Source organism: Setaria italica, chromosome IV (genome assembly GCF_000263155.2).
Source record: "Setaria italica strain Yugu1 chromosome IV, Setaria_italica_v2.0, whole genome shotgun sequence".
NCBI lineage: Eukaryota > Viridiplantae > Streptophyta > Magnoliopsida > Poales > Poaceae > Setaria > Setaria italica.
The window spans coordinates 32,491,728-32,513,855 of NC_028453.1; the positions used below are offsets into that span (position 1 = coordinate 32,491,728).

At 51.8% G+C, this 22,128-nt stretch overlaps 2 protein-coding genes across 2 annotated transcripts; both read right to left on the minus strand.

The window, feature by feature from the left end:
* Positions 1 to 730: 730 nt before the first annotated feature.
* Positions 731 to 1,351, minus strand: LOC101772032 (dehydration-responsive element-binding protein 2D). Its single transcript, XM_004967100.1, has one exon. The coding sequence runs from the start codon at positions 1,349 to 1,351 to the stop codon at positions 731 to 733; it is 621 nt and encodes a 206-aa protein (XP_004967157.1).
* A 3,256-nt stretch (positions 1,352 to 4,607) lies between these two features.
* LOC101772437 (ethylene-responsive transcription factor 12) lies at positions 4,608 to 5,258 on the minus strand. Its single transcript, XM_004967101.1, has one exon. The coding sequence runs from the start codon at positions 5,256 to 5,258 to the stop codon at positions 4,608 to 4,610; it is 651 nt and encodes a 216-aa protein (XP_004967158.1).
* Positions 5,259 to 22,128: the final 16,870 nt, after the last annotated feature.

Here is a 22,128-nt window from a genome sequence, read left to right on the forward strand (position 1 = left end):
GGTCAGGGAACAAGGGAAAAAGGAAAAGTTATGGTTTAATATCATGCGTGATTTTTGCACTTCTCAATCGTTGTTGGTAACAAAAGATCTAGCTTTCAAATTTTATTTGGGGAAAGCTAGCTATACCACGCTTGAGCATTTTTCATCTCCCCCACGTCCAAATTTAATTTTCGCTCATACAGCTTTCCCATCTTCAAATCCGGCGAGCTCCGGAGAGAGCTTTTTAGGGTTCAGGGGGTACCTATATCCGATGGACCTAGAGAAAGATCCAGGGGGTAGGGTAGCAGGCGGTGGTCGCAATCGAGATGGCAATGAGGCGGGCTGGGGTGGTGGGGGTGCCGCCAGACGGAGTGGTGACATATTCCTGGTTGGGTTGTGGAGGTGGTGGGGGTGTCGAGATTTGATCTGTTAGCGACGAGGCTGGTGGACGGGGCGGCGGAGGCATCGCTGGAGCGGGGGCAGTGGGGGCTGCCAGGGTATCTCGTGACTTGGGCGGCGATGCTCGCGACTTGCAACGAGACATGATAGGGTGGAGCGTAGGGGACGAGATGAGGGGGACGAAGTTCATCACAACTGTACGTTTTAAATCCAGTGGCTACAAAATTCAAGTGCAGGTTGACCCTCCAACACTTAAGTATTAAATCGACGGTCTCGTTTATTTCTTAGGAAAAGGTTCTTCTCCCATTTTCAACTGAACATGCGCATAGAGCTACAGATTTGAAGCCTATGATCATGCAGCAGACGAGTCCGTGAAATTATCCCCGACCATGGACTGGTCGGGCTCGACGGCCAGTGCCGGCAGGTGGGGCAGCTCGCGGCGGTTAGGGGCGGCGGGAGCCGAGCCTGACTCCGTGCTGCTCAGTTCGCTACTCGAAGTATCGGGGACCGGATCGTTGAGATCGGGTACGCCCGGCACGAAAGCCACCGCGTAGAGTCCACCGCCAGTGGCGGCGGAGCCTGGACGGTAGTGTAGCCGCATGTACTGTGGCGCCGCCTCGCGCCGGAACGCGAACACCGGCGGTGCGACGCGCTCCTGGTGCTGTGCCGCGGCGCCCGCTGGCGCAGGCACCCAGCAGCGGATCAGCGGCGCCTGACGCCGAGGCGCCTGCTGCTGCTGGCGCGCGGGCTCCGCAGCACGCCTTGCCCGCGCGAGATCCGCTGCAATGACCTCCCTCGCCGCTGGCGCCGCCGAGAGCTCGGGGAAGTTGGGCCTCGCCCAGCGCCCAAGAACGCTCCTCGCGGCGGCGTCGTAGGCGTACGCGGCCTCCACGGCAGTCCCGTACGAGCCGAGCCGGATGGCCTTCTTCAAGAACGGGTTCCAGATCGTGGCGGCGTACCTCCTGCCACGCATCTGCACGCCGCGGTACCTCGTCGCCGGCTGCACGGCCGCCTCGCGCGCCGCCCGGCCGTCGGCCCTCGCCGCCGCCGCCGCCTGCCTCGCCAGCTCGACAACTCTGCCCGGCCCCGGCATCCTCGACCGGAGCGCTAGCTATCTGCCTATCTCTCGCCTCTCGATCGACCGAGATCGCGGTGCCGCCTACCGCTGAATGCCTGCGGTTTAAGTTCTCAGTTCGAGCTCGCATGCCTCCAAACCAGCCACGCCGACCGCTCGCAGCCTCGCACCTTTCGCCTGGCCACGTCGATCGCTTGCCGTGTTTGCTTCGAGCGTTACGGCGGCGAGCGCGAGCTTTTCTTTCCCTGGCTCGCCCTCGTTATGCTGTGGGGACTGCGCGAACGCGTGGCGTTCGGCGGCGGACGCCACAGTTCAGCAAGTGTCCAGCCGCGCGCGCGGGCGTTGTGGGCTGCTCCTGCCGGACCTCGGCCGCTTCCTCGATCGTCAAACAAGTGACGATATCCCCGTGTTCAATACTACCTCTGAGCTACGAGATGTTGTCAGGTGCGCGGCTTGCTTGCGTCGGTGGTGGGTGTTCGATCGGTGGCAACGCAACAATGTGATTGTCTTAATTTGCATGACACGGCAGTCCCGCACCAAGAAACTACTGAACTACCCCCGTGATAAATTGTCTTAGTAAAAAAGATGAACTGGTAAACGAGATATTTTGTCAAGTAATGGACGGATGAGCAAATGACTTGGTAATAAGGTTTGGAAAAAAATTGGAAATTTTAAGAGATGAGAGAGAGATGTTTGAGAGGGCTAGGGTTGGGAGAAAGAAATTCCAAGCATTAGATATGCCTATCTTTATTTGCGGCTGCATAAATGACGTTTCAAGAGTGCTGACGTATGGGGCGGGATGTCGTGTGTTGCGTGTCATCCATGTCACGTCCATATCAGAGCAAGTCACGAGAATGATGCTACGAATGTTTATGTCCGTATACGGCCTTTAGTCCCTATATATACCCCTAGCGGCCTCCGAACGAACGCATCGACACATCATTCCCCTCACTCCGCCGCCTCGCCTCTTCCCCTTTCCGCTACATCCCTAGCCTAAATCAATCAAATCCAACTTCACTTCCAATACTTTTATATCCTGGTGGAATCCATCGACCTTCGTCACTACTTATTGAAATATATATGACTAACTATATCATCTACAGGACCGCAAAAGGGCTAGGAATCTCAAATTCGACAGCACACATGGGCCAAAGCTATATGAGGGTGAGGAAGGTTAAATTTCGAGCATCATCGACAACACGAAGAAAAGCGTCATATCATATCGTCTACAAGCCAGATATGGTAAGAACCTTGCTCAAACTTTTTCCAGCCGATTTACTTATTTGGGGATGAATTTCTTTATATCTAGATATTGGTTAGTTGATTTATTGTGATTATCATCCACCAAATAGAAACATGTCAAAGCACGGCCCCTTTCTCTCGTTTATTAGATGTTTGCACACAGGCTCTTATTAGGTTGGGGAACAAGGGAAAAGGAAATGTTATGGTTTAATTTCATGCTTGATTTTTTGCAATTCTGACCGTTGTTGGTAACAAAAGATCTAGCTTTCCATTTTTATTTCTTAGGAAAGGATTCAATTCTCCACTGTTTAAGTGGACACAGACGTAGAGCCAACAGATTTGAAGACAATAATCACTTGCTCTACCTCTAAGAACAAACCATGAATCGGTTTCTTGTCCAGGTTTCTTAAGGCCTCGTTTGGCACGGCTTTAGCTCATGAAAAAACAGCTCTGGCTCTAGCTCCTATGGAAAAGCAACTTTTTCTAGCTCTGGCTTATTCTGTACGAAAACGTTTGGCAAAACAGCTTCTCCTAGCTTTTTGAATGTAAAGAAGATGTCAAATGTCCAAAATACCCTTATATTTTTTTCTCTCTTTTCTTTTTCTTTTTTATCTTCATTTTCTTTTTCTTTTTCTTTCCTTTTTTATTTCTCTTTCCTCCCCCCTCTTTTCTTTTCCCCTCCTCTCCCTCCTCTCTCCTCATCCTAGGCCCACCGCCCCTCCTCTCTCCTTATCCGATCCCAGCCGCCCCCTCCTCCCTCCCGGACTCTCCCTCCCGGCGGTCATGCCCCCACGCCGTGGCCCCGCACGAGCGCGTGCACCTGGCGGACAGGGTGCAGGCGGGGCACGGCGCAGGGAGGCAGTGAGGCGCAGCGCAGGAAGGCGGCAGGGCGCGGCGCAGGAGGCCGCCGGCGCGGCGCAAGGAGCCGGAGGGGCGCGGCGCAGGGAGGCAGCTGCCAGCATGCGTGCGCCAGGGAGGAGAGCAGCCGGGGAGAAGGATGAAAAATCATGTATGTGGATGGGGAGAAACCGTGGGAAGCCATTTTTTGCGGCGAATCCCGTCCAGTTGTTTTGGCCAGTGGCTTTGTGCGGCTCACGGGTTGAAGCCGTTTTCATTTGAGGCATTTGGTACAGCTTGTGCAAAAGCTGCTGCAAGAGCCGGTGGGAGAGCCGTGCCAAAGGGGGCGCTAAGTTTCCTCCTCCCCTTGTGCCAAACAAAATAAAACCGGTAACTTCTTAATTCGGGAGAACAAAAGGTAGCAGCAACTGCCGTCAAAAGAAAAGCTGCTAAAACGCAATGAAGATATATATTGTGTGGAATAAATGGCTGCTAAAATGCCAAACAAAAAGCTGCTAAAATGCAATGGAGAAGATATTGTGCGGAAAAATGACTGCTAATAAAAAACATTTGGACTACGGTACTAGCACATGAAAATAACATGCTAAGATAGTGGTCTGCAGTTAGTTTTTTCTTTTTTCTTTTACTGCAACTGTGTTTATGTTTGCAATTAGTTTTGTAGGCAGACTAGGGAAACTGAAACGAGGTTACAAGTAGTTTCACGATCAAGAGACCAACCCATGTTGTTACATTTCATGATCAAGAGACCAAACACATACGGTGAGTCGGTGACATTTCACGATCAGGAGACCAATACAAGTCCAAGTAAATAGAAATCATACTTTATGAATATATATAGACGATAAATAACATAACATATTGCGACATTTCATGGTCAGAAGACGAACACAAGTCTGATAAATAGAAGCATTACATTATACATAGACGGTAAACTAAATAGGATACATATCGTCGAAGAAACCTAATGGAAATGGCAATTGCGCTGTGCCCACAGTTCACAAGTAGTCATGCTCGCCAACTTCGCTATGGCACGCGGTCACTGCCTCCTTAGTCCTTACCACACCCAGCCGAACGTAGGCGCAGCAGGCAAGGATGCACCGTCGACGTAAGTGAAGTTATCCCCGACCACGGACTGGTCGGGCTCCATGGCCATTGCCGACGGGTTGGGCAGCTCGCGGCGGTTAGGGGCCGCGGCAGCCAAGCCGGGCTTCGTGCTACTCAGTGCGCTGCTTGCCGGAGCGTTGGGCATTGGCTCGTTGAGATCGTGCACGCCCAGCACGAAAGGCGTGGCGTAGAGTTCACCCCCGATGGCTGCGGAAAATGGACGGTAGTGGACCCGATAGACCTGTGGTGTCACCTCGCGCTGGAACGGGAACGCCGGCGGCGCGGCGCCAGCCGGCTCAGGAGCCCAGCAGCGGATGAGCAGCGCCTGACGTCGAAGAGCCGGCTGCTGCTGGTGTGCGGGCTCCGGAGCGCGTCTCATCCGCGTGAGATCCACCGCGGCGACCTCCCTTGCCGCCGGCGAGAGCTCGGGGAAGTTGAGCCTGGCCCAGTGCCTAATCACACTCCTCGCCGCGGCGTCGTAGGCGTACGCGGCCTCCGCGGGAGTCCCGTACGAGCTGAGCCAGATCACCTTCTTCACGAACGGGTTCAAGAGCGTGGCGGCGTACCTCCTGCCGTACTTCTGCACGCCATGGTACCTCATCACCGGCAGCTCGGCTACCTCCCGCGCCGCACGGACATCGTCCCTCGCTGCCGCCTGCCTCGCCAGCTCGACAGCGCTGCCCGATATCCTCGACAAGGAATGGTAGCTATAGCTCTCGATCGATCGAGGTCGCCGCGCCGCCTTGCGCAGGCAGGGGTCGAGCGGTAGGCGCTGTAGATCGAGAGCTTGCTAGCATTCCGATCGAGCATGCCAGGCAGCATTGTCGATCTAGCAAGGCAGGCGACTGTGCCGGCGAGGGCTGATGGCTGTCCGGCACAGGAGGCGGCCGTGCTACCGGAGCGGAGGTACCGCGACGTGCGGAAGCGCGGCAGGATATACGCCACTACGCTCTGGAACCCGTACATGAAGAAGGAGATTTGGCTCGACTCGTACAGGACATCCTTGGAGGCCGCGTACGCTTACGCCGCTACCGCGAGGAGCGTGCTGTCGGGCATACTCCCCAGGCCCACGAGTAGGCCTTGGACGGCCCACTAAGGGATGTACTCGAACAATATCAGAACAAGGATAGGCGTATCCTTCTCGGACTAGTCTTGTATGTTTATGGAAAACTACTCGGGCCAATACCGAGTAGAACTTTGTAATAGTACCCGACTAGGACTCAGACTTGTAACCCTGCCCTCCTGCGTATATAAGGCCGGGCAGGAACCCCCCTCAGGACAACTCCAATTTATCAATCCCCAAGATCAATACAAACTAACACACAAGATGTAGGGTATTACGCGATCTAGCGGTCCGAACCTGTCTAAATCGTGTTCCTTACGTCACCATTGATTCCTTGATTCTCGACGACCCTTGCCGCATAAAAGACCACCTAGGGTACCCCCTAGGCTGGTTGCCGGTCTAAAACACCGACAGCTGGCGCGCCAGGTAGGGGCGCTCGTCGAGTTTCTCAGCATGAACTCAATGGTGAAAGTCATCATTAGGCCCGTCTTCTTCATCGAAGCCGGTGCCACCTTTCTTTTTGGATCCTAGCTTTGCGTCGCCGAAGGCTCGAGATCGTTCCGGCGCCAGATCGTCGACATTCACAAGAAGAAACCAGAAGATTTGACCAGAAAAAATCAAGATTTCAAAGTCAACGAGTTCGAGTTTGACTACGCGTCGGATTTGACTTCCCCTCGGACTACTCCGTTTCCCCGCTCAGGGGTCGGGCTCTGCCGACCCCAGGACTCAGGGTCGGGCGAAGCGAAGCCTCACTCGGGGTCGGGCAAGGCGGAGCTACCCTTCCAAAGGGTCGGGCTCCACCGACCCCAGGACTCAGGGTCGGGCGAAGCGAAGCCTCACTCGGGGTCGGGCAAGGCGGAGCTACCCTTCCAAAGGGTCGGGCTCCGCCGACCCCAGGACTCAGGGTCGGGCGAAGCGGAGCCTCACTCGGGGTCGGGCGAGGCGGAGCTACTCTTCCAAAGGGTCGGGCTCCACTGACCCCAGGACTCAGGGTCGGGCGAAGCGGAGCCTCACTCGGGGTCAGGCGAGGCGGAGCTACTCTTCCAAAGGGTCGGGCTCCGCCGACCCCAGGATTTAGGGTCGGACTCACCTCGGATTCAACGGCCCCAGTCAGCATCCAAATCGGTTTCGACTTCAACGCGGTTCCCGCACGAACTCCGCAACGCAACCAAAGTCCACCAAAGTTTTCTTGCTCAAACCCGAGTCGACCTCAGGCATGAAGATGTTGACTCCGACTCATCCTACTCACCAGAGATATCATTATCTGGTCCAGCCCAAGGGTTGGTAATAACTTCGACATCTCAAGACAGATTCGTCCACTGGCCGAGATTGCGACCATCTCTTCTCGACCGTGACTACGACTCACGCCTTGTCGCCCATATAGACAACCTACCATTTCAAGAAGGTGTTCCACTCACTTCCAACCGCGAAGAAAGTTACACAGAGATTGCAACATCAAGCTCCGGAAGCTACTACCCGGACAGGGAGGTACTTGTTATTACTCAGAATAACATCCCGGGTACTAGCCAGAACAGAACCCCCAGGCGATTAGCACAAGTCGACTACATCTCTGAAAATGAGTCTACAGCTGATGCCCCTCACAATGAAACTTCCGAACAACGCAACCAACGAAGGGCGCGCAATGCCACTCGAGCTGAGCGACGACAGTCGATGGCTACAAATATTCCTATTACAAATCTTGAACGGGCTTTCAACGCAGTCTAGGCTCAAGAGCACAATACTCCACTCGTGGCTATTGCTTCAATCAACCTTTTAACGATATTGATGCCTCAAGATAAGGATAACGCAGCCACAGCTCAACTTGTGCAGCGTGGCAACGGACTAATCGTACAACTCGCGGAGCAAGCTTACAAGCTACTCGACAAAGAATCACCAATCCCGTCCGTTCCTCGCATTACATCGCATCAAGACGGAAGCAGGGGGCTGCAGATAAAAATGTCGCCCCACGAAATGATGATGCAGTCAACCAACCCCGACAACACAGCCAAGGTCCAAGCAAGCATAAAGCTCCTACTCGACAGAAGGATGTGGGTGAAGTTAGCTGCACCAACTCGGTTAAAAGTATTCGCCCTACTCGGAAGGTCCGCGAGATGTCCAACTTCAGCGATCTACGAGAAATCCTCAACTGTCGGCGCGAACGAGAAGTCGACAGCTACAACCACTTTCCTGCTTTCACAAACTGGGTAATGAAAACAAAATTACCTGAAAAGTTCAAACCAACCGGCATTACCAAGTACGACGGCAAGCAAGACCCAGTTCAATGGCTACGCTATTACTCGCTAGCCGTCCAAGCAGCCGGGGGTAACAACGACACTAAAGTCATTCATTTCCCCCTATGCATGGAACCCGCACCACTGACTTGGCTCGAGTCACTCAAACCTAAGTCCATTGACTCTTGGGCAGACTTGACAAAGGCTTTTACCAACAACTTCGCCGGCTCCATGGCTAGACCAGGCAACAAGATCGACTTAAGACAAATTAAGCAGAAAGAGGGCGAGACCCTGCGCGACTATCTGCAACGGTTCTTCGAAAAGAAGGCTACTATAGTGGACATCTCCGAAGCAGACGTCATTGAGTGCTTCCAAAACGGACTCTATGATCGACGAACATACCAAGACTTCGGTGGCCGACGACCAGCCGATGTCAAAGAACTCAAACTCATGGTGCAACAGTGGGCCGATGAAGAGGAAAAAGAACATGAACGGTTCGGTTCCCACCGTAACCGCGGATGCGACAACATCCACAACAATGAAACAGATAAAACTCGGCATAACGATGCTCTGAACTCCTATCCGGGTAACCACAATCGCAAAAGGAAACCCGACAACACCGTTGCCACCATGACCAGCTCCGAAAAAAAGGGACATCGCAGAAACGACGAAGGACCAACCTTCACGGAGCTACTCAAAAAGCAGTGCCCATGGCACCCGACTAGCAAGCACTCCGCAATAGACTGTTACAGCATGTGCCGAGTCATGCAAGACTTACCCGTACCACCAACTCCTGAAGAGTACGCCAAAAACAGAGATAAGGGTAAAAACAAAGCCCGCAATGACGAAGATGAGGACGGCGATTTCCAACCAGCTTCAAAAACCGTCAACGTCATTTTTGGCGGCATTCCTGGCACTGCATCCAAGCGAGCTAACAAACTTGTACTCAGGGAGATCATGGCCATCGAGCCGACGGACCCCACATCACTAAAGTGGTCGGAAGTTCCAATTTCTTTCAGCAGAAAAGATCAATGGACAAAATTTTCAGAACCAGGCCATTTTCCACTAGTCCTGGATCCAGTCGTGGCAGGTTCAAAGTTAACAAAAGTACTCATCGACGGCGGGAGCGGCCTCAACGTTATCTTCGCCAAAACATTAAGGAAAATGTGCCTCGACATCACTGAAATGCTTACCCCAACGGATTCACCTTTCTACGGCATTGTGCCCGGAAACGCGGCCATACCACTGGGATAAGTTGTCCTTCCAGTCACCTTCGGAACTAAGGAACATTACCGCACTGAGTACATCAGATTCGAGGTCGCCGACTTCGAGACATCTTATCACGCCATACTCAGACGGCCAGCACTAGCCAAGTTTATGGCCATAGCATATTATGTCTACCTGGTACTCAAAATGCCAGGTCCTAAAGGAGAGCTCACGCTACGAGGAGATCTCCGGAGATCCTACGAATGCGACACCGAAGTCGTGGAAATTGCTGCGACTACTCAATCTCCTAGTCCCATGCAGCAAATCTTCACAGCCTCAAAAAAGCTTCATCCAACTGAACTTGAGATCCCGGAAATCAAGTCGGGATCCATGAAAGTGAAACCTGCCAGTGAGCAAGACTTCAAGTCAGTCGACCTCCAGACCGGTGATCCTTCCAAGACAGCCCTGATCGGAACAGGGCTAGATCCTAAATAGGAATTTGCGCTCGTCAGTTTCCTTCAGGCTAACCATGATATCTTCGCTTGGAAGCCAGCTGACATGCCAGGTGTGCCCAAGGAACTGATCGAGCATTCCCTCAACGTCGATCCCAAAGCTACTCCAAAACAGCAACGGCTACACCGGTTCGCTCAGGACAGACGAGAAGCAATCAAAAAAGAGTTAGCCAAGCTACTCACGGCAGGATTCATCAAGGAAGTCTTCCATCATGACTGGCTCGCCAATCCTGTGCTCGTTCGTAAGAAAAACAACGAATGGAGAATATGTGTCGACTACACCAACCTCAACAAACACTGCCCGAAAGATCCTTTTGGGCTACCCAAGATTAATCAAGTGGTTGACTCCACCGCCGGGTACGCCTTGCTATGCTTCCTCGATTGCTACTCCGGCTATCATCAGATAAGCCTCAAAGAGTAAGATCAAGCCAAAACAGCATTCATCACGCCCTTTGGAGCTTTCTGCTACAAAACAATATCCTTCGGACTAAAGAACGCAGGAGCAACTTATCAAAGGGCCATACAGATGTGCTTTGAAAAACAACTTCATCGCAATGTCGAAGCTTATGTCGACGACGTCGTCGTCAAAACAAGGAACCGGGAGGAACTCATTGCTGACTTGGAGGAAACTTTCTCCAGTCTCCGTGCTTTCCGATGGAAACTCAATCCTACTAAGTGTGTCTTTGGAGTACCTTCCGGCAAACTACTCGGGTTCATCATTAGCCATCGCGGCATTGAGGCCAACCCAGAGAAGATATCTACCATCACAAACATGCAGGCACCAGCCAGCATTAAGGATGTGCAGAAACTCACATGCTGCATGGCCGCTCTCAACCGGTTCATCTTCAGACTTGGAGAACGGGCACTACCCTTCTTCAAGCTTCTCAAACACCAGGACAAGTTCAAATGGACGGAAGAGGCAGATAAGGCATTAACACAACTCAAAGACTTTCTGTCAAAGCCTCCTGTACTCACCGCTCCCTCGCCGAACGAAGACTTGCTCCTATACATCTCCGCTACTACTCATGTCGTCAGCACGGCAATAGTAGTCGAAAGGTCTGAACCGGGCCACGCTTACAAGGTCCAACAACCTGTCTACTTCGTCAGCGAAGTATTCTCGGACTCCAAAACTCGGTATTCACCGATACAAAAGCTATTATACACTATTCTGCTCACCTCCCGGAAGCTGCGCCATTATTTCCAAGAGCACAACATCACAGTCATCTCCGACTTCCCGCTCGGCGAAATTCTCCATAACAGAGATGCCACGGGTAGAATCTCCAAATGGGCAGTTGAACTCGGTGCTCTCACTTTGAACTTCAAGCCAAGGACAGCCATCAAGTCTCAGGTTTTGGTCGACTTCATAGCTGAGTGGACCGAAAATCAAGTTCCAACTCCAGTCGAACGACCAGAACATTGGGTAATGTACTTCGACGGATCCCTCAAACTTGAAGGAGCCGGCGCAGGCATCTTACTCATCTCCCCCAAGGGAGACCAACTCAAGTACGTGCTACAGATATTCTGGGAAGTATCTAATAACGAAGCCGAGTACAAAGCACTGCTACACGGCCTTCACCTCGCAATCTCCCTCGACATCAAACGACTACTGGTGTACATTGACTCCCTCGTCGTCATAAACCAAGTCAATGACGAGTGGGACCGAAACAAGGACAACATGGATGCTTATTGCAAAGAAGTTCGTAAACTGGAAAACAAATTCTCCGGCTTGGAGTTCCATCACATCGTCCGCGACAACAACGTTGCCGCCGACGTTTTATCCAAAATGGGCTCAACTCGTGCAGAAGTTACAGCAGGAATTTTCGTACATGAACTACGCAAGCCGTCCATACCTGAACAGGTCACACTGCCAGTAGTCCCGACTACTGACGTCTCCCGAGAAATCATGATGATAGAGGTCGACTGGAGGACACCCTTCATCAACTACATCAAAGATCACCAGCTACCATCCGACAGGAATAAAGCTGAGCAAATCTCCCAACGCGTAAAGAATTACGTTCTAGTCGGAGACAAGCTCTACAGGAAAGGTGCATCATCTGGAGTACTCATGAAGTGCATCACCAGAGAAGATGGCCAAGAAATCCTAGAACAGATTCACAGAGAATCTGCGGCAACCACGCATCTTCAAGGACACTAGTTGGCAAGGCTTTCAGAGCGGGCTTCTACTAGCCAATGGCTTTGGCTGACGCCAAACAACTGGTTCAGAAATACAAAGGTTGTCAATTCTTCACAAAACAGCAACACGTGTCGGCCTACAAGCTAGTCACAATACCTCCAACATGGCCATTTGCCTGCTGGGGGCTTGACATGATTGGCCCGTTACCAACTGCGCCAGGAGGATTCAACAGAGTACTCATGGCAATCGACAAGTTCACCAAATGGATCGAGGTCAAACCGGTCACTTGCCCCAAGGCAGACCGAGTCCTCGACTTCTTGGATGAAATCGTACACCGCTATGGTTTTCCCAACAGGATTATCACAGATCTCGGGTCAAACTTCAATAATCACGACTTTTGGGAATATTGCGAGAACAGCGGCATCGACGTCCACTATGTCTCGGTTGCTCATCCGCGAGCCAACGGTCAAGTCGAGCGTGCTAATGGCATGATACTCGATGCTCTGAAGAAACGACTACATGACGTCGGCAACACCAAAGGCGACCGATGGCTCAAAGAGTTACCCAATACCTTGTGGGGCCTACGTACCCAACCATGCAAGACTACGGGACTATCACCCTATTTTCTGGTATATGGCTCGGAAGCCATATTACCCGCCGATATAATGTGGCAATCACCATCCGTTGAGCACTACGATGAAAAACTTGCAATAGAAACGTGGCGAACGGATATAGACAGTTTGGAAGAAATAAGATGTGCAACACTAGTGCAATCTGCCAGATACCTTGACGGTTTAAGGCGTTATCACGACCGCAATGTCAAGGAAAGATCTTTCAACTCGGGCGCTATGGTCCTTAAACGTATTCAAGACACGTCAGGATTACATAAACTCAATTCACCATGGGAAGGTCCTTACATCATATCAAAGGTTACAGGACCTGGATCTTACAGGCTCCAGGAGCTCTCAGGAGAACAAGTGCCAAATTCTTGGAATATCGAACATCTCTGTCGCTACTACCCATAGCAGCACCCGAGTAGTCGCTTCAAGGCCGCTACTCGGGCCAACTGCCCGACTACTAACTTCAAGATAACTTCAACATGAGTTCTCTACCACAAGGATCATCGCCCCGGTACAAATCTCTTCGTAGTAATCTCTACTGAAACAAGAGTACATCATGTTACATACAAGTACAAGGACTCGGCTTACACGAAGACTACAAGCAACTGCCTACTGGCGGGCTGCATTTAAGCCTCAGGCTTTTACTATATCACAAGGCCACTCAGGTCCGCCAACCACGATAAGGGCTCACACACAAGGAAGCTGCGCAAAACACAGCCATGCCCAGGTACCCTACCCAAAGCAACGCCAGGAACTCCAACTGCGCCACTGCCTTGACAGCGGCAACGCCAAATCCGGCATGATGCGCCTAGAGGGAACCAAGGCTGCTCTTTTGCTAGCCTTGCGGAGCCAATCTACTCTACGGCCGCACCTCCACCTCTTTCAGAGCGGGATAAAGACCGCGGCACTCATCACCCATCACTCGCGAGTTCCAGCGCGTACTCCACTGGATCACGAGCTGCAAGATGAGGCATGCGACGAAACCTCCTACGAGGATTCTTCTAGCATCGCGGCTATCCCTACGAGCGTAGGAGTCCGTGGAGCGAAGGTGGCCTCAACCTACGAGGAATCTTCTAGCACCGGTGCATTATTTGATGGCTCTCTACACTCAAACAGAAGCAACCGAAGGCAGTCCATCGCTACTCAGGAACTTGAGTTGGTTCGCCCACCAGTTGGCCCTATTTATAGCCGAAAGCCACAACTACCACCGGCCCAAGAGTTACTGCACACCCATGACCAATAAGTCTGACAACTCCTGACTCTGCCCACGTGACCGCACTTATGCCACACCAAACAAAAGAATGCAGTACACCCGTGCATCCACAAAGGACAAAGGAGTACACTATACCTGTCCCTCAAAAGACGAGTACTCAAACAGCATTACGACTACTCGACACTCGGGACTACTACAAGCCAAGCATGGCCCACATGTCGGGGGCTTCGACTACTCCGACCTCAGGGTCGGGCGAGGTGGAGTTTTCACCCTCGACGAGGTCAGGCTTAGCCACCCCAAAATACAAGGTCGAGCGAGACGAATCCCCTCCCCAGAGAGTTGGGCCCAGCCAAGTTGCAATACTTCGGGATTCGACAAAATGGAGTAAAAACTACTCTTCGCAAGACAACGACACAAAAAATTCAAAGGCTTGGCATTTCAAAATATCAATGTACTCGAATACAAGAGTACACAAACAGCTCAAAGCTCTTCTAAGGAGACAAACTCCGACATCTTGGATGCAATAGGCTCCGCCTCCTCGAGGTACTGCGCATAAGCCTCCTCTGTGCAGTTGCGAGCCACGCCATCACCAGCTGCCGCCAAGTCTGCCCTCGGGTAGTAGGACTTCACAACCGCAAGAACCTGTTTGCAAACAGTCTTGCAAAGTCCCGCCACTTTACTCGGGGCAGCCCTTAGTCGCTCTACTAGCGATTGCGGTCATGCGCCTTCCTCCACGGGGGCTATGGCATTCACCAAGTCTTCGGCCGCTCCAGACAGCTCTCGGAGTTCGCCCCAAAGTGTTCCCAAGGTCTGGGCATGATCTCTGCATGCCACCATGGCCATGGCAAGCATCACGCCATTCTGCATCTTTCGGTCCCGCTGATGCTCGCAAGTAGCCTGTGCTTCCGTGAGCGCAGCCCGAAGATGTTCGGTTTCATCTGCCACTCGGTCATGAGCGTTCCTCCAATCGATAACTTGGCTCCTTGCAGCCGCTTCCTGCTTCTTGAGCTCTACAAAGCAAAGAACTCAGGCCACAGCCAATTACAGTTGGACACACCCAAAGTAGTCGCAATGCTTACCTTGATACTTCTTGTTCAAGGACTTGTAGCGGCTCTCCAGTTTTTCCTGCAGAACCGCGTGATCCGCGCGTTCCACGGCAAAGGACTTCGCCCTGACTTCATGCACCCAAAGAGCTTCTGTCAGTTGGGCACATTCCTGCTCCAACTGATGGCTTCTTTCCTGAAAACATCCAAGTAGGGTATGGTGAGTTTTAAGCCTCACAGCAACTCGGGTCATGCAACAACATCAACAGGAAAATCTACCTGGAAGCCCCGAAAAACATCGATGGCCCTCTGGAACTCCAAGTAAGAAGGCAGGCTAAGTACTGGTTTTTGGGTACTCTCCACAAGATGAGGAATCGTACCCAGAGTAGCACCTACAACATTTAGCATGTCAGCTATCGACTACGACTACAATAAACAGACTACAGGCACTTACCTGGAGCAGTCACTTGTTTGGCTTTTCCAACATCTACTATGGCCAGCGATCTGCCAGTAGATGATGGTAAAGCAGCGCCTCCTGAACCCGACGCAGCGGCGGGAACCTCCACCAAACGAATTACGTCTTGAAGCATCGACATAGTAGCTCCAAGACGACCGGCGTCAACCTCGGATACCTCTTCAATAGTCAAATCCTCCAAGGGAACAGATATTGTAGCCGAGGGATTCGGCACTACCCCTGTCTCTACAGGGATAATATCCTCTGCATCTCTGCACCAAAAAGCGTCATTACATAATTTTAAGACAACCCAACGTCTTTCAAACAGACAAGAAAGCTCACCGGGTTAAACGTGGCGGCAGTCGCACACGCTTCTTCTCGGCGACAGGCGGCCGAGTACTAGGAGCCGCGGGAACCGCCGCCGGCACCGTCTTCTCACCAAGACCTACAAAACCGAAGTCAAGACTACAGTACTACTCAAATGAATACAATCGGAAGGGACAACGCTTACCACTGGCGATCACATTAGACAGCAAGGTACCAGTAGCAAGTACTGGTGACACCTCCTTCGCTGTACCCGCTACTCCTGCAGGCAGCCCCAGGACCGCCTGGTCAGCAATGGGCGGCATGGCAGCCGATGGAGTTGGCGCGGTTAACTCAGGGGCTACCACAGTTTCTGTTGATGGCACCCTCTCTGGCATCGTGTCAACAGCCGCATCACCGACTTCTGAGTCGGACACGGCCATTTCATCAGAAACAGCCTCATTTTCACCAAGCACCGTATCTACAGCCTTTACGAACCAAAAACAAGATTCACCACATCAATAACGAATTTCAAGTTCATCAGTAACACACAAGTTACCGACTACATACCTTGGTACCCCAAGACTTCTCAGGGGTTGAAGCAGACTTAGCCGCAGACATCTTGCGGACTACTCTACGTCTCTTAACAGGAGGAGAAGGCTCGTCCTCCGACTTCTCGACGACAGCTTCCGACTCTTCTTCCGACTGCGCCAAGTAGCCGGCAAGAACTCGGGACTTCAAACAACAAATCGGTATCAGCAACAAGAAGAGCAAGTCAAAGAAGAACAAGTCAGGAGGAAAATACTTACCACTTCTGGCTCGTACCAGGCGTCATACTGATGAAGGGCTGCAGGGATTACTGGTACTCCCTGATAGTTCCTAAAAAACTTAGCCAGCAGTGCCTCTACGTCATCATCAGATATGTCCTCATCAGACATACGCGACGGATCCTTCAGACCTACGTACTCACTTCCCAAGTGAGCACGTTTTTGAAGTGGCTGGACCCTTCTCTTCAGGAAGCTGGCTGCCACATTGATCCCAGTCAAACCGAGTGCCTTCAACTCGGTGATCTGCTGCATTAGGTGATCGAGCTCAGGGGTGTCCTCGGGCTCGCTCACCCAGTTCTCTGCATGCTTGGGCGCGTGACCAGTCACCACAGGCAAGCGGGGTTCATAGTTACCGATATAGAACCACCTTTTCTTCCACTCCCCATGAGAGTCGGTCAGGTTGTACTCAATATACGCGCCCGAGTTCCTGAGTTGGAACCCGGCGCCTCCAAAGACTCCCGTCCGCTGGGCACTTGGCTGAGGCTTGTAATGGAACAGCTTCCTAAACAACTCGAGACTTGGAGGTACTCCCAGATAAACTTCGCACAGATGTATAAATATAGACATGTGCAGTACACCATTGGGATTCAACTGGACGAGCTGAAGTTTGTAGTACTCGAGAATACCTCTGAAGAAGTCGGAGGTAGGCACCGCCAGTCCCCTTTCCACAAAATGAGCAAGCATCACCGTCTCGGCAGGATGTTCCTCAAACTGCCACGCATTGGGAAACGTGGGACGCCACTCAAGGATCTCCTTCGGCTGAAGGAGCTTGGCATCAACTAGCGCTTGGACAGCTTCCTCCTTCATCACCGAGTGTCGCCAAGCTACCCCAGGTGGCGGCGGTGCAGTTTGGTTCGTCGGCCCACCTTCGGCGCCGGCAGCACCAACTCCTTCCCCTTCTTGGATTTGACTTTGCCCATCGCCGGAGCCTTGCCTTGGATCTTCTCGGGTTTCTTGCCCATCTTCTTGGTGCGCATTCGATGGACTCAGCCTCAAGTTAAGAAGGGGCTCCCACTTGGATCTATCTCAAAAAGCGGCAATGGCGGAGGCGGCGGCACTGGTGGCGGCAAAACACCGAGCGAAGGCGCAGAGGAGGAGGAAAAAGCGATTTGACTACCGTACGGCGTAACAGCAACCGAAAGGGGACCTTCCAGTTTTATCTCCGCCAGCTCCGGTTTCCACGCGTCAGTTGCGCATCGGACAGATTAATCGCGTATTAATCGCCTTAAAACACCCAACGGCTACTCTATTCAACGGACTGCTGACCACTTCAACGACAGAAATCGCCTAAGTGCTCGGGGGCTGCGGGTACCGTATCCGTTGATCCGTTTTTTCTTTTCCCAAGATCTCCAAGGGTAAAATGGACAAAAGCTGGTTTGACCCTAAGCCTGACTCTTCGACTCAAACTAAGGCTCGGGGGCTACTCCATATGGAGTGCGATTGACATCGCACTACCATATAAAATTACTCAGGAACAGAGACAACTCGAAGCTGCAGAAAGAGTACCTTCCAGCCACGTGATAGTACTCGAGCACTTCAGTTTGCAAAACTACTCGGGTAGTGCCTGCAGTGCCCAAGACTATGGCGCACGACTACAAAGTACTCGGGGGCTTGTCGGGCATACTCCCCAGGCCCACGAGTAGGCCTTGGACGGCCCACTAAGGGATGTACTCGGACAATATCAGAACAAGGATAGGCGTATCCTTCTCGGACTAATCTTGTATGTTTATGAAAAACTACTCGGGCCAATACCGAGTAGAACTCTGTAATAGTACCCGACTAGGACTCAGACTTGTAACCCTGCCCTCCTGCGTATATAAGGCCAGGCAGGGACCCCCCTCAGGACAACTCCAGAATATCAATCCCCAAGATCAATACAAACTAACACACAGGATGTAGGGTATTACGCGATCTAGCGGTCCGAACCTATCTAAATCGTGTTCCTTACGTCACCATTGATTCCTTGATTCTCGACGACCCTTGCCGCATAAAAGACCACCTAGGGTACCCCCTAGGCTGGTTGCCGATCTAAAACACCGACAGCTGGCGCGCCAGGTAGGGGCGCTCGTCGAGTTTCTCAGCGTGAACTCAATGGTGAAAGTCATCATCAGGCCCGTCTTCTTCATCGAAGCCGGTGCCACCTTTGTTTTTGGATCCTAGCTTTGCGTCGCCGAAGGCTCGAGATCGTTCCGGCGCCAGATCGTCGACATTCACAAGAAGAAACCAGAAGATTTGACCAGAAAAAATTAAGATTTCAAAGTCAACGAGTTCGAGTTTGACTACGCGTCGGATCTGACTTCCCCTCGGACTACTCCGTTTCCCCGCTCAGGGGTCGGGCTCCGCCGACCCCAGGACTCAGGATCGGGCGAAGTGAAGCCTCACTCGGGGTCGGGCAAGGCGGAGCTACTCTTCCAAAGGGTCGGGCTCCACCGACCCCAGGACTCAGGGTCGGGCGAAGCGAAGCCTCACTCGGGGTCGGGCAAGGCGGAGCTACCCTTCCAAAGGGTCGGGCTCCGCCGACCCCAGGACTCAAGGTCGGGCGAAGCGAAGCCTCACTCGGGGTCGGGCGAGGCGGAGCTACTCTTCCAAAGGGTCGGGCTCCGCCGACCCCAGGACTCAGGGTCGGGCGAAGCGGAGCCTCACTCGGGGTCAGGCGAGGCGGAGCTACTCTTCCAAAGGGTCGGGTTCCACCGACCCCAGGATTTAGGGTCGGACTCACCTCGGATTCGACGGCCCCAGTCAGCATCCAAATCGGTTTCGACTTCAACGCGGTTCCCGCACGAACTCCGCAACGCAACCAAAGTCCACCAAAGTTTTCTTGCTCAAACCCGAGTCGACCTCAGGCATGAAGATGTTGACTCCGACTCATCCTACTCACCAGAGATATCATTATCTGGTCCAGCCCAAGGGTTGGTAATAACTTCGACATCTCAAGACAGATTCGTCCACTGGCCGAGATTGCGACCATCTCTTCTCGACCGTGACTACGACTCACGCCTTGTCGCCCATATAGACAACCTACCATTTCAAGAAGGTGTTCCACTCACTTCCAACCGCGAAGAAAGTTACACAGAGATTGCAACATCAAGCTCCGGAAGCTACTACCCGGACAGGGAGGTACTTGTTATTACTCAGAATAACATCCCGGGTACTAGCCAGAACAGAACCCCCAGGCGATTAGCACAAGTCGACTACATCTCTGAAAATGAGTCTACAGCTGACGCCCCTCACAATGAAACTTCCGAACAACGCAACCAACGAAGGGCGCGCAATGCCACTCGAGCTGAGCGACGACAGTCGATGGCTACAAATATTCCTATTACAAATCTTGAACGGGCTTTCAACGCAGTCTAGGCTCAGGAGCACAATACTCCACTCGCGGCTATCGCTTCAATCAACCTTTTAACGATATTGATGCCTCAAGATAAGGATAACGCAGCCACAGTCAACTTGTTGGACGGCCCACTAAGGGACGTACTCGAAAAAGATCAGAACAAGGATAGGCGTATCCTTCTCGGACTAGTCTTGTATGTTTATGGAAAACTACTCGGGCCAATACCGAGTAGAACTCTGTAATAGTACCCGACTAGGACTCAAACTTGTAACCCTGCCCTCTTGCGTATATAAGGCCGGGCAGGGACCCCCCTCAGGACAACTCCAATTTATCAATCCCCAAGATCAATACAAACCAACACACAGGACGTAGGGTATTACGCGATCTAGCGGTCCGAACCTGTCTAAATCGTATTCTTTGCGTCACCATTGATTCCTTGATTCTCGACGACCCTTACCGCATAAAAGACCACCTAAGGTACCCCCTAGGCGGGTTGCCGGTCTAAAACACCGACACTCGCCGCGGCCAGCGGTGAAGGAGGTTGTCGCGGCGGATCTCACGCGGGTGAGGCGTGCTCCGGAGCCTGTGCGCCAGCAGCAACCGGCACCTCGGTGTCAGGTGCCGCTCATTCACTGATGGGCACCTGCGCCACCCGGCAGCGCACCGCACCACCAGCGTTCCCCTTCCAGGGCATGGTAGCGCCACCGGTCATGCGGCTCTCGTACCATCCAAGTTCCATCGCCATTGGTGGCGGACTCTACATCCTGCCTTTTGTGTCGGGCGTACTCGATCTCAACGAGCCAATGCCCAACACTCCGTCGAGCAGCGCACTGAGCAGCACAGAGCTCGGCTTGGCTGCCGCGCCCGTACCAAACCGCTGCGAGCTGCCCAACCCGCTGGCTATGGCCATCGAGCCTGGTAGTACGTGGTTGGGGACAACTTCACTGACGTCGATGGCACGTCCTCATCTGCTGTGCCTATGTTCGGCTGGGCGTGGTAAGGACTAAGGAGGCAGTGCCCGTGTGCCATGGTGAAGGGGACGAGCGTGACTGTTGACTGCGGGCACAGCGGTTGCAATTTCTATTCGGTTCCTTTGATGACATGCATGTTATCCTATTTAGTACTCCCTCCGCTTTTCAGGTACATAGCTTATCGTATATAGACATAGCATATATCTAGATGCATAGCAAAATATATGTACCTAGAAAAGTCAAAACGAACAGTAATTTGGGACGGAGGAAGTATTTATATGTAATGTATGCTCCTATTTACCTGGATTTCTGGTGGTCATCTGACCATGAAAAGTTACAATATGTTATCTTTATCTTCTATCTATCCATAATGTATGCTTCTGTTTGCCTAGACTTATGTTGGTCTCCTGAATATGAAACTAGTTGTAACTTCATTTCAGTTTCCCTATATCTGCGTACAAAAAAAACTAATTGCAAACATAAACACACATTCGCAGTCAAAAAACAAAAGGGAAAAAAGCTAACTGCATACCATTATCTTAGCATGTTCATTTTCGTGTGCTAGTACCATAGCCCTATGTTTTTTATTAGCAGTCATTTTTTTTTCCACGCAATATCTTCTTCATTGCATTTTAGCGACTTTTTATTTGGCTTTTTACCAGCCATTTTTCCACACAATATCTTCTTCATTGCATTTTAGCAGGGTTTTATTTGACCTTTTAGCAGCCAATTATTCCACACAATATCTTCATGGTGTTTTAGCAGCTTTTTATTTGGCAGCAGTTGCTAGCTTTTCTTCTTCTTCTTAAAAAACAAAGTTACTAGCTTTTCTTTCTTTGGCAAGAAGAGCAGATGAAATATGAGAAATTCGAACAAGAAAGGGAGACGGTTTGTTCTTAGAGAGAGAACCAATGATTATCTGCTTCATTTATATCGGACTCTATGCATGCTTTCTGGTGAAAAGTCCAGAAGTGAACCCTCACTGAGGAATGGAAAAGAGTTGGATCAAACGGTGAAAGTTGAAACATTCCAATAGTAAATTAAACCATCCTTTGATGTTCCTTTTGGTTTCCACAAACCTAATGAGGGCTTGTGTGCAAATCTCCAATAGATGAGAGAATGACCTATTGGAATTATATCCGTTCCATTGTTTTTTCAATATTCCTTTATTTCTCTCGCTCCCTTCAAACTATTTGAATTACCCGCACCGGTGGAAAACAGACCTTCTATTTGAATTACCCGCACCAGTGAAAAACGTACCTTTAGTCCCGGTTGGATAGGGCTAGTCCCGGTTGGATAGGGCTATAGATCCTGAAAATCCAACCGGGACTAACTATTTGAGATAAAAGGGGGTGTCCTTTAGTCCCAAGTCATCCACCAACCGGGACTAAAAAGTTTCAAAAAAATAAAAAAATGCACCCGCGCGCCGTCCGCCCACGCCCGCCCGCCTCTGTCCGCCTTCGCTCGCGCCGGCCATCGCTCGCCTACCGCCCGCCGACCGCCCACCTCCGACCGCGCCACTGCCCTGCCCTCGTCCCGCTGCTCGCCCCTCACGTGCCA